This window comes from Myotis yumanensis, unplaced genomic scaffold (genome assembly GCF_028538775.1).
Source record: "Myotis yumanensis isolate MYYU_CA2020_CCGP unplaced genomic scaffold, mMyoYum1.0.hap1 SCAF_7, whole genome shotgun sequence".
Classification (NCBI taxonomy): Eukaryota; Metazoa; Chordata; class Mammalia; order Chiroptera; family Vespertilionidae; genus Myotis; species Myotis yumanensis.
The window spans coordinates 18,112,022-18,129,145 of NW_027223758.1; the positions used below are offsets into that span (position 1 = coordinate 18,112,022).

At 39.3% G+C, this 17,124-nt stretch overlaps 1 protein-coding gene across 4 annotated transcripts in view; it reads left to right on the forward strand.

The window, feature by feature from the left end:
- Positions 1-17,124, forward strand: part of DZANK1 (double zinc ribbon and ankyrin repeat domains 1) — a 60,704-nt gene that overhangs the window by 23,094 nt on the left and 20,486 nt on the right. For all 4 annotated transcript variants that reach the window (XM_070419860.1, XM_070419861.1, XM_070419859.1 and 1 more), the window contains 6 exons: positions 2,441-2,558; positions 4,353-4,466; positions 5,957-6,049; positions 11,323-11,445; positions 12,266-12,430; positions 13,689-13,893. In XM_070419860.1, coding sequence (XP_070275961.1) covers positions 2,441-2,558; positions 4,353-4,466; positions 5,957-6,049; positions 11,323-11,445; positions 12,266-12,430; positions 13,689-13,893 — 818 coding nt within the window. The remainder of the gene's footprint in view (positions 1-2,440; positions 2,559-4,352; positions 4,467-5,956; positions 6,050-11,322; positions 11,446-12,265; positions 12,431-13,688; positions 13,894-17,124) is intronic.

The window sequence follows — 17,124 nt, forward strand, 5'->3', positions numbered from 1 at the left end:
TCCTTGCTCTCAATTCATTTGGGTATTTGACTAAGAGTGGGTTATATAGCAATTCTATGTTTAACTTTTTGAGGAACTTCCAAACAGTTTTCTACAACAGCTGCATCATTTCACGTTTTCATTAGAAATGTACAAGGGTTTCAATTTTTCAGACTCTCACTGGTACTCATTTTTTATTTTTCTGATAATAGTCATTCTAATGAGTATAAAGTGGTATTTCATTGTGGTTTTGATTTACATTTCCAGAATGGCAAGTAATATTGAGCTTTTTTTCATGTGTTTCTTGGATATTTGTATATTTTCTTGGGAGAAATGTCTATTCAAGTCTTTTGCGCATTTTCTAATAGGTTGTTTGAGTTTTAAGTTTAGGAGTTCTTTATATACTCTGGACATTAATCCTTTATCAGATATTTTATTTGGAAATATTTTCTCCCATTTGTAGGTTGTCTTTTCACTCCCTTGTTAGTGTCCTTTGATACACAAAAGGTTTTTTTAAGTTAAATTTAAAAAATTTTAAATATTTTTATTGATTTCAGAGAGGAAGTGAGAAGGAGAGAGAGAGAGAAACATCAATGATGAGAGAGAATCATTGATTGGCTGACTCCTGCACGCCTTACACTGGGGATCAAGCCCACAATCTGGGCATGTACCCTGACTGGAAATTGAACAGTGACTTCCTGGTTCATAGGTCGATGCTCAATCACTGAGCCATGCCAGCCGGGCATGTATTTCTTCTTTTGCTGCCTATGCTTCGGATGGCATATCTAAGAAATCATTGCCAAATCTAGTGTCATGAAGCTTGTCCTTTATGGGTTCTTCTAAGAGGTTTATAGATATACCTCTGACATTCAGATCTTTGATCCACTTTGGGTTAGTTTTTGTATATGTTGTAAGTAGGGTTCCAATTTCATTCTTTTGCATGTGGATATCCAGTTTTCGTAGCACCTTTGTCAGAAAGACTGTCCTTTCCCCATTGAATGGTGTTCAGACCCTCACCAGATATCATTTGACCATCCATGCAAAGGTATACTGGGTATTTCTGGGCCCTCTATTCTATTCCACTTGTCCATATGTTTGTTCTTCTGTTAGAACAATACTTCATGTATTAGTTAGCTTTGTAGTAAATTTTGAAATCAGGAAGTGTGAGTCATCCAACTTTGTTGTTCTTTTTAAAGACTATATTGACTATTGAGGGTGCTTGAGATTCCGTATGAATTTAGGATGAGTTTTCTTTCTGCAAAAAAAGTCATTGAGAATTTGATAGGGATTGCATTGAATCTATACATTGCTTTAGTTAGTATTTTCATCTTAATAGTAAGTCTTCTGATTCATGAATACAGGATGTCTATCCTTTTATTTATGTCATTTTAAAATTTCTTTCTGAGAAGTTTTATAGCTTTCATTGTACAAGTCTTTTACCTTCTTAGTTAAATTGATTCCTAAATATTTTATTCTTCCTGATACTATTATAAATAGAATTGTTTTCTTAATTTCCTTTTCAAATTGTTCATAGGAATACAACAGATATTTGTGTGTTGATTTTTTTATCCTACCACTTTTCTAAATTTTCTTATTAGGTGTACTCTCTAGGGTTTTCTACATATAAGATCCTATCATCCATGAACAGAGATAATTTTACTTCTTTCTTTCTAGTTTGAATGCCTTTTATTTATTTTTTTCTTGCCTAATTGCTCTGTATAGAACTTCTAATACTATGTTGAATAGAAACAGTGAATGTGGGTCTTAGGGGTAAAGCTTTCAGTCATCCACCACTGAGTATGATGTTAGCTCTGGGGTGTTTGTATGTGATCTTTAGCATATTGAGGATGTTTTCTTTTGTTCCTAGTTTATTCAATGCTTTTAATAATAAAAGAATGCTGAATTTTGTCAATGCTCTCACTTTGGCTGATATTCAGAACCCAGGTAGGTTGGTGAGGGCTAAATGATGGGATACATCTGCCTAGGAAACTGGGACAGATATTGCTGGGGCAGGGCCTTGGAACTCTAACCAGGTGAGTGGAGACAAAGGCAGAGCTTAACTGACAGTGACCCTCCAGAGAGTCACACAGACTGGGCTCACTGCTCAGGTAGAAAGTTAGAAAAGTGCAATGTAGACATTACTAGAATTCCCTTGGCTTATCCTCACAAATCCAGTGCCAATCCAATGTGATAGGACAAGTCAGAACCCCACAAGAAGTGGCTTCTAGGCTGCTGCTAACTTCAGCTGCATTCAGGAAGTGAGATGGCCTGTAGGTGAAGGGTACCAGTGGTTCCAGCTTGAGTCCACTTTGTAATAAAATGACTAGAGAACTTGTTCCATAGTCTATGAGAGTATTTTACTTTTTTTATTTTTAAAGATTCTTGAACACTTAGATTTTCACCTGACTTCTTAATGTGAACCCATCAGTACATGACCAATCAGGAACCTCTTCTGTTGTAGGTGTGCCCAGTGCCTCGCCCTTCGCCCATCTGATCCCTTGGTTCGCTTCTGTCAAGATTGTGGCTTTCCTGTTCCACCTGTATTTGGTTGTCGTCTCTCACCCTCAGAAGGAGCTCAGGTGAGCAGCAGAGTCCTTAAAAGTTTCTTTCATTGGGTTATCTGATCTTTATTTGCAGCAGTAGAATAGTACCTGGCACAAACCACAAACATAAATACTTGTTGAAAATATTACTGGCAGGTTAAACTCTTACTGTCTGACTCCTTACTTAGGAATGAAAAAACTTGCTTGCAATGCCACTTAAAAAATTTTTTTTTTGGTGTGTGACCTTGTAGAAGCACAGGCTCAAAAAGAGTGAAATCTTATTGTTTCAATGATGCATAAATGGTTAAATATTAATTTCCTACTTATGTGATATTTCTGTTCACAATCTGGGTATAATAAGGAATTATATTCTAGAAATAAATCAGATGTATTAATTACCAGCCTATATATAGTCATAAAATACATCATTTTGTCCAAAGAAGCTGTTTATATAGGCTAAAGATAGATTAGTATATCTAAATTTAAAAGTTTTAGCCAAGTATAGATAATAATTCATATTATCTTACTACTAAGTTTGCATTTAGTTAGAAAATATAGTTGGCTTACTAAAAATTAATACCTGCACCAAAACACATTCATCCTTTATTCCTTGATATTTTTGTTTTTTGGGGGGAAATAAAAGGATCTGTGAAATGACAATGAATGTGAAAATGACCATTTAAAAAAGGTAGACACTAAGGATAAAAGATGGTCATAAATAGATATATGAGTAGAGAGTGGAAGCCTTACTGGATCGAGGTATCTGAGCACAATTTCTGGCCATGCACACAGCCTCCGGTCAACTAAAGGTATGTGGTAGAGCATTCCATCTTCAGGCTGTTTTCAAATCTGCCCCAGCTTTTACTTTATGCTGAGCTCTATTGTATCTCCATGTACAGACAGGGATGAGTGGGTGGCATGGACCCACTCTGGTTTATGCTGCACATGCACACAGCCTCTAGTCAACTAAAGGTATGTGCAGAGCTGACTGGAGTGATACATCCACAGGCCAAGGGAAGCTTGAGGCTACCAGAGCTAGGAGAGAGGCGTGGAATGGTGCCTTCCCTAGAGCTTCAGAGAGAGCGTGGCCTTACCAACACCTTGACTGTTCCCTTATAGTTGACTTACTTCCTCAAACTACCTGTTAAATTCCTGGCTACTTGCTGGTTCATTGATTGCCCTAAACAGAACCACAATCTCAAAATAGTGGAGCCACTGACCCATCCTCTTTGCTTGCCACTGAGATTGTAACCTTAGAAGGGCTCCAAATCAAGTGAGTCCTGTTCACCCTAGTTACAAAGCCTGTGGTTTTCACAGCCTGCCTTGCCCTGCTGGAGCTACCATGCCGATAAAGCTAGACGGGGATAGGAGTGGCCCCATGCAAGGACCATGCAGACTTGTAGTGTTCTTGTTTGAAGTTTAAGTACTTTTCAGTCTGTTGTCAGTCTTTGGTTGATGTTCTGAGTCCGAAATGGTTGTTTTTAACAATTTTACCAACTTTTTAATTGCTTTTTTGGAGAGAGGATTTATCAACCTCCTCACTGTATTGTGCTGGAGGATGTTTTTTCTTTCTTCCTTCCTTCCTTCCTTCCTTCCTTCCTTCCTTCCTTCCTTCCTTTCTTTCTTTCTTTCTTTCTTTCTTTCTTCCTTTCTTTTATATCTCTGTTTTCTAAAATAAACATGGTTTTAATCTTCATATGAAAAAATAAGAATAGAGGTAATTACTAAAAAAATGTTTTTACAAAAGCAAATTAAATCTTACATTCTATGATCTACTTATACCTTCAGTTTTTGCATCCCATGACAAACTTGACCTCTTTCTTTGCCCAGTTGGGCTTGTGTGCAGAATGTGGAAGCATGGTGCCCATGAACACTTCCTTCTGTGTGGTATGTGAGGCTCCTCTTGCTCTGCAGATGCAACCACCGGCCGGCTTCCACTTGAAGGTAATGAAATTCGATTTTGTAAAAACATGAATGAAATATATGGAAAGTAATGTTTGGACAATTAATTGTTTTTCTTCAGTTGATGGAATTGGCTAACAAGTGATAAGCCAATATCTGTGAACAAAATCTACTCGAATTTTTGGAAAGGCATGTTGTCCAAAAGTTTAATTTATCAATGGGATCTATCATGTTAAGAAGAATACATATCCAGCAGCCATTAATGATAAAATCTCTCAGCAAGTCCTAGCTGGTTCAGCTCAGTGGATAGAGCATCGGCCTGCAGACCAAAGGGCCCTGGGTTTGATTCCGGTCAAGGGCATATACCTTGGTTGCAGGCTCCTCCCTGCCTTGGGCCCTGGTTGGGGCTAGTTGCAAAAGGCAACTAATCGATGTGTTTCTCTACATCGATGTTTCTGTCTTTTCCTCTTCTACTCTCCCTAAAAATCAATGGAAAAATATCCTTGGGTGAGGATTAACAAAAAAACAAACAAAAAACTCTCAGCAAAGCGGGAATAGAGGCATCATACCTCAATATAATAAAGACCATTTATGACAAACCCACAGCCAACATTGGACTTAATAGGCAAAAACTAAAAGCATTTCCCTTAAGAATAGGAACAAGACAGGGATGTCTGCTTTCACCACTCTTATTACCAAGCCTCTCATGGTAAACAGAAAGCAATGTTTCTAAATGTGGAGAGAACTTTATATATTTACCAATACAATACTAGCCCTAGCAATCAGACAAGAAAAAGAAGTAAAAGGCATCCAAATTGGAAAGGAGGAAGTAAAACTGTCATTATTTGCAGATGTCATGATGCAGTACATAGAAAACCCTAAAGATTCCACCAAAAAAATTCTAGAATGGATAAATGAATTCAGGAAAGTAGCAGAATACAAAATAAATATCTAGAAATCAGTTGGCTTTTTATATACCAATAATGAAGTATCAGAAAGGGAAACTAAGAAAAAAATTCCATTCACAATTGTTTCAAAAAGAATAAAATACCTAGGAATAAATTTAAGGATGCAAAAGATCTGTACTTGGAAAATTATAAGACACTGAAGAAAAAAATTGAAGAAAATACAAATAAGTGGAAGCATATACTGTGTTCATGGATAGGAAGAATTAACATAATTAAAGTGTGGGATCTAATGACCAAAATGAACTAACAAGCAGAATAGTGACAGTCATAGAGAGCATGCGGACAGCTATCAGGGGGTGATGGAGGGACTGAGGAAAAAAAGAAAAAGAGAGAGAGAAAAAAAAACTAAGAAAAAAAGGAATACATAGAAATGTGTTCCCTGAACATGGATTTAGAAGACAAATTGCACTACAGCTAACTTAGACAACTTTTTACTTCATATATTTAAACTTGAACATTGCAATTAATGTTGACTTTTAATCTTGTTCTTAAAGTGGCTTCATGCCTCTGTTTGCACAGTTTTTTGCTCAGAGGAACACGAATTTTTTATTTTCTGTTTTCAAGGAGAAGGTAATCTGTCGCACCTGTGGCACAGGGAATCATCCTTACCTGAAATACTGCCTCACCTGTGAGAGCACCCTGCCTTCATCAAAGGAGGTAGGTTGATTGCATGTGCCTGTCCTATATTTAGTGGCTGCTAAGATTCAGTGTTAATGATAATGAATAAATATAATCTGCAGAGCAGGAAGGAGGTGGGAGGAGGGAGAGAGAACAGCAACAAAAAAGCCTCTCATGGTAAACAGAAAGCAATGTTTCCAAATGTGAAGAGAACTTTATATATTTACCAATACAAAATTGTTTTCAAAGTCTTCATGGGGATTCAATAAAATCTACAATTTCTTACCATTTTATTTACTAACTTTGCATGGAAGGCTGGCAGCAGCCATTGGTTAATAGATCCATTCATTTTGATTTATAGTCAGGTATGTCTTTATTTAACTGTACCATGCTATTTTTTGAAATTGAGAACACTGCCCGCACCCACTTCTGGGTTTCCTACCAGCGTATTTCGAGCGTTTAAGATGAAGGAATAGGAGTGTATGCAAGTTAAGTAGAGCGAATGGGTTCAGTTTAGATGATCTGTTTTATGTTTATAAAATATTTCTGAGAAGATGAGGCTTTAAAAATTACTTCCAGGTGACTCTTGCCCTGGCCTAACAATACTAAAAGAAGTCTCTATTTCCTAGCCAACTTAGAAGGGAAAAACTTGACACTTTGGGGGATTTGTTTTCACGTCAGAGACATTCTTTGGGAAACTGGACAAATGGGTGATGATTACTGTGGCCAGTATGGTTAGTATCAAATGGGGGTGTGTTGGTTTTTCTGGGGTTGCTAAAACAAAGCACCACAAACTGAGTGGCTTAAAACAACAGAAATTTATCATCTCACGTTTCTGGAGGACAGAAGTCCAAAATCAAGGTGTTGGCAGCACCACACTTCCTCTGAAGCTCTAGGGAAGGTACTGTTCATGCCTCCTTCCTAGCGTCAAGCTTCCCTTGGCCGGTGCACGAATCACTTCAGCCACATGGCCATCTTCTCGCTGTGTGTCTTCACATTTTCTTGCCTCTGTGTGTCTGTCTCTGTGTCCAAACTTCTCTTTTGGACCACCATAATGACCTCATATTAACTTGATTACCTCTATAAAGACCCTATGTTCAAATAAGTGCATATTCTGAAGTACTGGGGGTTAGGGCTCCAACATATCTCTTTGGAGGAGACACTTGTTAACCCCATAACAGGGGAGTTGAACAAGATGTCTTTTAAGGTTGTGTCTAATTACTGACAATATAAGATTAGTTGATTTGAAGGAACTCTTTTTGTTACAATTTTTATTGAGGCATAATTTATATTCAATATAACTCACTCACTTTAATTATACAGGTTAGTAAATGTCAGTAATTATACATAATCATTTAAACTACCACAATGAAGATATACAACAATTTCATTACCCTAAAAAGTTTTCTCATGCCCCTTTCATTTGAGCTCCTCTAATCACTACCCCCAGAAAATTCTGATCGCTTTTGACACTGTAGTTTCACCTTTTACAGAAGTATGTAATTTTTTTGTATTTTATTTTCTTGACTTAGCACAATGTTTTTGAGGTTCATTCATGTTGTTGTATGTATTAATAACTTTGATCATTGAGTACTATTCCACAGAATGGATATAATACAACTATTAACCAAATAATGGGCACTTGTGTTCATTTCTGGTGTCAGGCTATTATAAATAATACTGCTGTGAACATTTACGTACAAAATTTTGTGTAGACGTAGTTTTCATTTCTCTTGGGTAAATGCTGAGGAGTAAGATTCCTGGATACTACCTAAGTTCATGTTTAATTTTGTAAGATATTGCCATACTTTTTTCCAAAATTGCCACACTATTTTGCATTTCTACCAGCAAAATACGGGGGTTCCAGTTTCTCTACATCCTCACCAAAACTTGGTATTATCAGGCAGCTATATATACACTGAGTGGCCAGATTATTATGACTGGCCAGATTATTATGACCACCCCATCAGTACAACGAAGTGAATTAGTTATGCAAATAATAATAATAATAAAATCTTGAGAGTATTTGCTTAGGAAGTTTTCAATATTCCAGTACTTTTGGAAGTGTCAATGAAGTACCGATGGGGTAGTCATAATAATCTGGCCGTTCATAATAATCTGGCCACTCAGTGTATAATTGTCTGCTAAATAAAAACAAAACAAACAAGAACAAGAACAAACCAAACACTTTTTATCAGAGAATAGTAATAGAATCCAAAAGAACCACAACTTAACATGTATAACGCTAGATACAATTTAAAATTACTCAAGATACTAAAAATCCAATAAATATGCTTTATTTGGGAAAGAGAGAGAGGGGAGCAGAACGTTTGGTCTTTCTTTATATATTTCATCTTTAGCTGAGCTGCATTGAGTGTTCTGTGCATGTGTGTTCACAGGTCAGTAAGAGATGTGAATACACAGAATTTGGGGATCTCTTCTCTGTCTTCTTTCTGAGAGCCCCCTACCTCTTCAGTAGCCAGATATTACTCTGCTTCAGTCTTTTGGTTTTCCTACCCAGAAATACATTTCCTACCTTTTTACATGCGCTATGTGGACTGTTCCTAGAACCAGGCTAAACGGAAACTAACTTTGTATAATCCCCTTCCCTCCTGTAGGTACTTGCTGCAAGAGTCTATCTGCTTCTGTTGATTCTCCAGTGCCTATATTTGCATTAAGAGCAGATTTTAGAGTTCTTTTCTGTGTGGAGTCATTTGGCATGGTCTTACTCCATCATTACCAGAAGGAAAATCTATAGTTTTTTTCAAAGATGACTTTATAATGTGTGTGTGTGTGTGTGTGTGTTTTCAGAACTGAGACTAAAAACATGCTAATGAGCTGACAAATTTAATAAGAAAACCCACCTATTCCCAAATCAAATCAGATGTAATTTTAGGGTAGGATTTTGTTAACTGCTATTTGTTTATCTCTCTAAATTAACTTGTCTTCAGACTGTATGTCACTCTCCCATCATGAAATTGTACTTTATAATTTTTCAAGGCACCAGAGAGAAAAATAGTGAGATTGGAAAAGCATGAACAAAGAGAACTAGTTCTTTGGAATTCTTGGGGTGATCTTGCAGATAGATTGAAGTAAATTGCCAAACAAAAATTTATTTTCTCAGGCATCTTAGACTTCTTATATAAATAGTAAAGTAAGCCGAAACCGGTTTGGCTCAGTGGATAGAGCGTCGGCCTGCGGACTGAAGGGTCCCAGGTTCGATTCCGGTTAAGGGCATGTACCTGGGTTGCGGGCACATCCCCAGTGGGAGATGTGCAGGAGGCAGCTGATCGATGTTTCTCTCTCATCGATGTTTCTAACTCTCTATCTCTCTCCCTTCCTCTCTGTAAAAAATCAATAAAATATATTTTTAAAAAATCATAAATAGTAAAGTAAATTGATTTGTCAGTGATGAAGTTGTTTCTGGGTCTCACTTATCAACAAAACTATTTCATGAACAATTACAAAATTGAGTTTGTTTTCAAAGTTGTATTTCTATTTGAATAGTATATCAGGGTTTCGATGTCACAATAGTATTTATCATTGAAGTGCCATTAAAGTAACAGTGCATGTCCAATCTGATAGCTGTATACCTTTTCTTTGTTTAGCACCATTAATTTGAATGTGGTAAGATTACTTTTCTTTTTTAAAGCAGTGTTATATTTTTAAAAATTCACTTGTCCTGGTTGGTGTGGCTGGGTTGGTTGATCTTGGTCCCATTTACCAAAAGGATCACCAGTTCGATTCCAGGGCATGATACATATTTTTCTCTCATATTGATATTTTTCTCTCTCTTTTCCCTTCCTCCCTCCCTCTCTAAAATAAATAAAAACATATATTTTTAAAATTCACTTAAATAGTAGATGTATTTAAGCAAAAGATCTGAAGGCTTTATATTTAGAAACCCAGGTTGGCAAGTTTTATCAAAACCCTCTTTTAACAGGATAAATTGAAACTTAAGTCTGAAGCAAAAGTGTGCAAAGGGTTTCTATTTCGATTTATCCCAAGGCATCTCCCTCTACTTCACCGAAATGGGCTGAGGGTCAGTGTACACAAAGCAGATCTTCCTGCTCAGTCTCTGGATGTTGGGGGCTTCTGTGGCCTCTGTCTGTTTTAGGATAACAGAACAGTCCCCGAAGTAAAACAGGATAGAGCTGGGCAAATAAAGTTAACTGAAATAATGATGTTTGAGGAAAAATTGCCCTTAGAAAGCATTTTCCCTAGTATATGCATTCTTAGTAGTAATATACATGGAAGGTATGACCATACCATGTTTAGTTATTGATTAAATCAATTATTCATTGATTTATTCCTTCATTTAGTAACTAGTTAAATGACTCCCATGTGCTAAGGTACCAGGCACTATGCTGGTAGGGAAAAAATGTGAAATGGTAGTCCTTTTCCTTAAAGAAATCAGGATCTAGTGGAAAGAAAGATGTGAAGGGGAGGAAGCTGACCTAGGGAGCTTGACCCTGTGCTAACTGTTCTTACATAATTAATTTTCATTAGTCATCGGGGATCCCCCTACAGACCTGTGAGAAAGCTGTTGTATTGAAAAGGGTTTGTGGAGTCATGGGTAAAGTCAGGGCCTGGGTTCAAATCTTAGGTCTTACCCTATCTGTGTATCAGTTTCCCTTTCTGTAAAACAGAGATGATTATGGCATCCACCTCACAGGTCTGTTGTGCGAACTGATGTGAGGGTATTAGGGGCAGTGTGCAGAACAGTGCCTGCATGTAGTAGGTAACTATGTAGCAATGATGAAGAATATCATCCTTAGTTGTTTGATGAGAAAACCTTTTACTAGGCAATGTAAGTAAGTAGTAGGAGCAAAGATTCTAATATAGGTCTACCTATCAAAGTGTCAGAAATTCTTATGGAACAATTCTATCTCCCTTCCCAAAGTAATTCTTTACATGTGTCAGGAGTGGAAAATAAATTCACATTTCCAGATCGAAACCAGAACCCCAAATGATAGAAGATAAACTTCAATGGTGACACCTTAGGTAGCTCAGCTGTCCTTACACTCTTTCTTTGTTAATGTTGGTATAGTAAATCAACAGTAGGCTTGCTACCTCTGGTATTAAAGATACCGAAGAATATTAAGTTGTGTAAGGCAGCAGTTTCATCAACTCTCTGTGAAGGAATGCATGCTCTTTGTACAAATTTATTAATTGGTGAAGCTTAGGATAGTTTTTCTCTTTTGGGCAGAAATACCTTATTTCCGGGTCTGGTGTTGATTTTTTCTTTTCTGTGGGAGGGGGATTGGAGAAGATAGTATTAATCTGCCTGTTAATGCCGTTGTGTTCACTAGTCCATGTGCAGTGGAGATAAAGCTGGTCCCGCGCCCACTCTGAAAGGGGAGACCATTTCCTGCTCCAAATGCGGTCGCCAGAACCGCCCGGGTGCTTTCTTCTGTGACTGGTGTGGAGCCACGGTGGGTATTTTAACACTGAGCTTCTTGGTGCAGAGCCCCTCACCCCGACCCTAGAAAGAGCCAGGCTCCCCCTCTTCCACGACCTTGCTGAAATCACACCTTGGGATTTGGGTCCTAGCACCTAAGAATCTGGAGACCAGGATGATTAATTCTCTTAAATTGAGAATGGTCTCTCATTGCTGTTTTAATTTGTATTTCTTTGAGATTAAACTTTTTCACTCATTTGTTGACTATTGATATTTTTTCTTTTATGAATTGTCTGCTTACCTTTTAAATAAAGCACTCAAAATTATTTATCTGAGTGTTTCATGTAAATAATACAAAAGATTTAGTGAAGGGTTAGTCTTTCTTCTCATCCCTGTCCCACAGCTCCTCTCCCTAGAAGCAATCTTTGTTACCCAGTATGTGAGCTGTTATTTCAGCCATTCAATGCATTAGTAAGTAAACTGGTGGTAGTTTAGAGATATTGCACCTAGCAATACATCTAGTTAGTAACCTCCTCATTCTTTTCAGCAATTTCATAATATTCCACTGTCTGTATGTACCATGATATAGTTAGGCCATCCTCTATTGCTGGACATTTAGGTTGTTTCTAGTTATTTTCTCTAAAATCACAATCCTTCAGGGAATGGTCTTGAATACACTTCTTTGTGTACTTGTCCATCCATAGGGTAAAATACACAGTTATTCTAAAAGGTAGAATTGCAAGGATGGAGGGTATGGGCATGTGTTATTTTGATGACTGGTATGGAAATAATTTATATGGGAAAAGTATGACCCTAATATAAATGAAATTATAAAAATATTTTCTGTCCTCTAGCCTGTCGTCGCTACCTGCTTCTCTGTTTGCCTCAAATGTGGGGCCAACAATCACCCATCTGCCCGATTCTGTGGCTCCTGTGGTATTTACCTGAAGTCCTTGGCAAAACTCAGTGTGGACAACAGCCGGGCTCTAGCTGCCGGAGAACCGGGCCCTTTTGCTGAGGTGAGGCCTCCACTGTAAGAACTGGTGCCTGGGAAGAGGTTGTAAGTGAATTTGTGTGCTCTCCTCTATGAATGAACCCAGGGAAAGAGAGCCAAAACATTTAGACCTTTCACATGGATTTTTCAACTAGGTGTGAAAATAAAATTAATTAATTTGGGTTTTAAACACTCGAGTGATTTCTTCAGAAATCAAATATCTATCATTTATTTACAATAGATTGAAGTCTAATTGCATTTGCAAGGCAATAGATATAATATCTTTTAGGAGAAGTGGATTTAAAATATATGAGAGAGGAAGTACTTCTCTTGAATGTCTTATGTAGCACATGAAGAACTTTCCCCAAGGCTCTTTTATATTTTAGAAACTTAGATCAGGTATATAAAATTGCTTTTTCCATTTATAAAAACTGGACATGGTTTGAGGAAAATTTCACAAGGTTATTTTCAGAAGGACTTAAACACTCACCAGCTTTGTGTTAGCCTTTCACGAATTTCTCTATAAACTATATGAGTACTTCAGGTTTCTTCTTATCTCTTCATTAGAAGAATGAATAATTATTAGAGAGAATGCACATGCACTTAGTAACTTTGTGTTCATTTTTAGGAAATTCATAGCCTTCTTAATCCAAATTGGGTTGTACATCCTGGGACTGCCAATAGTCTACATGGCACCTTTGTGCAAATGTGATCTTTCCTGAAGACACTTGAGTGCCATCTGTTGGAAATTGATTATAATATACTAATTTTGTTAGAAAGACATTTTCTATCCACCATAAAAATTATCCTAATAAATATGCAAATATATCATGTCCACTATGTGACTAGTACTCCTTTAGATGCAGTGCACAACCTACATAACCTTACATGTATTTCTCTTATGTCCTCAGGTCCAGACGCAAGGGACTATTTCACAGGAAATATTGGTGCCCAGAGGTTGGGTGTGGATGGATAGTAAAGTCTGTGCTTTAATGAAGTGTAGGGCTGGGAAGATAGATTTCTTCCAGGCCTCAGGCAGAACAGGGAACATCAGTGGATTTGCTGAATTTGAGACAGTAAATGGCTAAGGGGATGGGGCTAGGAGTTGCTGGGAAAACAGAAGCAAGGAAGATGAGGCAAGGGCTGAAAACCCTCTTTTAGGTTAAAATACAGTTGTTGTTTTTTGAGATACTTTTACTTCTGATTACAATTGTTTTCCGAGGGTAATATGAAGGATTAATAAAATTATATTATAATATTTTATGTTTCTGCCTCACTTGTAGTCCCGATCTGCCTGGCAGTCCCTGAATGTTCCTTTACCCAAACATGATGGGACTAAGAAGAATGTAGGTACACAGACCACTGGCCTGTTCTACCCATCTGGCAACCTGCTAGCAAAAAAGGAACTGGAAATGGCTTCTCATCAGCAGAGGCAGGAGAAAATGAGTGACCATAAGCCTCTCCTTACAGCCGTCAGCCCAGGAAGAGGTGAGGATAAAAATATGCTTTCTTGTCAGGAGGGAACTCACTCTTTCTTTGAAAGAAAATCTCAGTTTTTCTTCCTTTAGATTTATTTTTATATATAAGAAATAAGTCCCTTTATTTTACTTTTTTAAAGGAATTTTCATTGGAATTAAACTGCTCTTCCTTTAACTTTTAGTATTGTGATGTTTTTGTTTTTTTTTAATATTTTATTGATTTTTTACAGAGAGGAAGGGAGAGAGATAGAGAGTTAGAAACATCGATGAGAGAGAAACATCAATCAGCTGCCTCCTGCACATCTTCTACTGGGGATGTGCCTGCAACCCACGTACATGCCCTTGACCGGAATCGAACCTGGGACCCTTCAGTCCGCAGGCCGACGCTCTATCCACTGAGCCAAACCGGTTTCGGCTATTGTGATGTTTTGACTCACAGTCCCCTCTTCTAGTTTGTAAATTAAATAGCACACATGGACTTCTACTATTACGGCAGAAATGTTAACCTGTGTTGTTTTTGCTGTTTGCTATTATCTCTTTATGTTATTGTGGTAACATTGACATAACAATTCACCCTCTTAATCATTTTAAAGTGTACAATTCAGCAACCTTTAGTACATTAGTAATATTATACAACTGTCACCACTCTGTGTCCAGAACTTTTTATCACGCCAAAGTAAACCCTATTCTCTTTAAGTGGTCACTTCCCACATCTCTTCTCCCAAGTGCTTGGCAACTATGGATCCACTTTCTGTGCTTTTATCTCTTCTGGACATTTTATATAAATGGGAAGCATATGGTCTTTTGTGACTGACTTCTTTCACCTAGTGTAATGTTTCAAGGCTCATCCATATTTTGGCATGTTTTAGATTTTCATTCTTTTTTATAGCTGAATAATAATCTACACTAATAAAAGAGAAACATGGTAATTGGCGTACGACCGCTACCCTTTTCATTGGCTAATCAGTGAGTATATGCAAATTAACTGTCAGCCAAGATGGCGGCCGGCAGCCAGGCAGCTGGAAGCAAACATGAGGCTTGCTTCAGTGACTGCAGACTCCAACATTCCCCACCTCACTTTCCGGCCTCTCAGTTGCAACTCTAAGCAACTATCTACTATGTTGCAAATAAGAAAATAAACAAAAGCCCAGAAACCGGCTTTCAGTCAGCCGGGCTTTAGCAACATTGTATCGATGTTTTCAGCGGCCAGGCCTCAGAGCTAAAGCTGGCCCAGAATAAAAAAAAAAAAAGAAAAGAAAAGAAGGAGCGGTTGGAAGCTTCAGTCACTCGCTTCCGGAAAGCAGCCCTCAGCCCCTCAGCCAGCCTGGCCAGGCACCCCAGTGGGGACCCCCACCCTGATCCAGGACACCCTTCAGGGCAAACCAGCCAGCCCCCACCCATGCACCAGGCCTCTATCCTATATAGCAAAAGGGTAATATGCCTCCCGGCACTGGGATCAGCGTGACAGGGGGCAGCGCCCAAAACCCCTGATCGCCCTGCGGCTCTGTGTGTGACAGGGGGTGGGGCCACAACCTCCCTATCTGCCCTGCTCTGTGCCTGATAGGGGGGAGCTCCCCAATCCCCTGATTGCCCTGCAGCTCTGTGTTTGACAGGGTGCAGCGCACCAACCCCCCCGCCCCATGGGCCCTGCTCTGTGTGTGACAGGGTAGAGCCATAACCTCTCCATCGGCCCTGCCCCGAGTGTGACAGTGGCGGCGCCCCAACCCCCTGATCGGCCCTGCTCTGTGGGTGATAGAGGGTGGCGCCCCAACCCCCCTCCACGGGCCTTGCTCTGTGTGTGACAGGGTAGAGCCATAACTTCCCCATTGGCCCTGCCCTGAGTGTGACAGGGTGCAGTGCCCCAACCCCCTGATCCGCCCTGCTCTGTGTGTGACAAGGGGCGGTGCCCCAACTCCCCTATCGGCCCTACTCTGTGAGTGACAGCGGGGAGCTCCTCAACCTCCTGATCAGCCCTGCTCTGTGCGTGACAGGGGACAGCACCCCAACCCCCTGATGGGCCCTGCTCTGTGCGTGACAAGGGGTGGCGCCGCAACCTCCCCATTGTCCCTGCCTTGAGTGTAACAGGGGGCGGTGCCCCAACCCCCCAATCAGTCTACCCTGAGCGTGACTGAGGGTGGCATCGCAACCTCCCCATCCGCCCTGCTCTGTGCATGATGGGGCGGTGCCCCAACTCCCCAATCGGCCCTGCTCTGAGCCTGACCAGGGGCTGCACTTAGGAATTGGGCCTGCCCTCTGCCACCCGGGAGCAGGCCTAAGCCAGCAGGTCGTTATCTCCCGAGGGGTCCCAGACTTCGAGAGGGCACAGGCCGGGCGGGGGGATCCCCCCCCCCGCCCTGCCCCGAGTGCACAAATTTTTGTGCACCGGGCCTCTAGTCTATTATAAGGATTTATGACATTTTGTAGATTCATTTATCAGTTGATGGACATTTGAGTTTTGGTTATTATGAATAATACTGCTGTGAACATTTATGTATAAGTTTTTCTGTGGACATGTTTTCATTTCTCTTGGGTATATACATAGGAGTGCAATTGCTGGGCCAAATGATAAAATTATGTTTAACATTTCCATACTGCTTTCCAAAGTGGCTGCACTATTTTACATTCTGCCCAGCATTGTATGAGGGTTTTGATTTCTCACATCTTTGCCAACACTTACTATATTTTCATTGTCGCCATCCTCATAGGTGTGACGTGGTCCCTCATTGTGCTTTTAATTAATGTTTCCCTGATGACTAGTGATATTGTCTTTTCATGTGCTTGTTGGCCATTATATTTTTTCTCTGGAGAAATGTCTATTCAGATCATTTTTCCATTTTTAAATTTGGTTGCTTGTCTTTTGTAATTGAGATGTTCAAGTGTTCAACATATTGATGGGGATGTATACATTTGCCAAAGCTCAAATTGTAAATTTTATATACAGGTTATATAAATATATATATATGTTAATACTCACCCAGGATTTGTTGCTAGAGAGAGAGGAAGGGGGACAGAGAGAGAGAGGAGAGAGAGAGAGAGAGAGAGAGAGAGAGAAAGAAACATTGATCGCTTGCCCGCTGTACGAACCCCACTAGGGATTAAACCTGCAACCTAGATATGTGCCCTCACTAGAAATCAAACCCGCAACCCTTTGGTGTATAGAACGAAGCTCCAACCAACTAAGCCACCTGGCCAGGACTCAAATTGTACATTTAGTATAAGTAGGTGCATTTTACTAATGTTA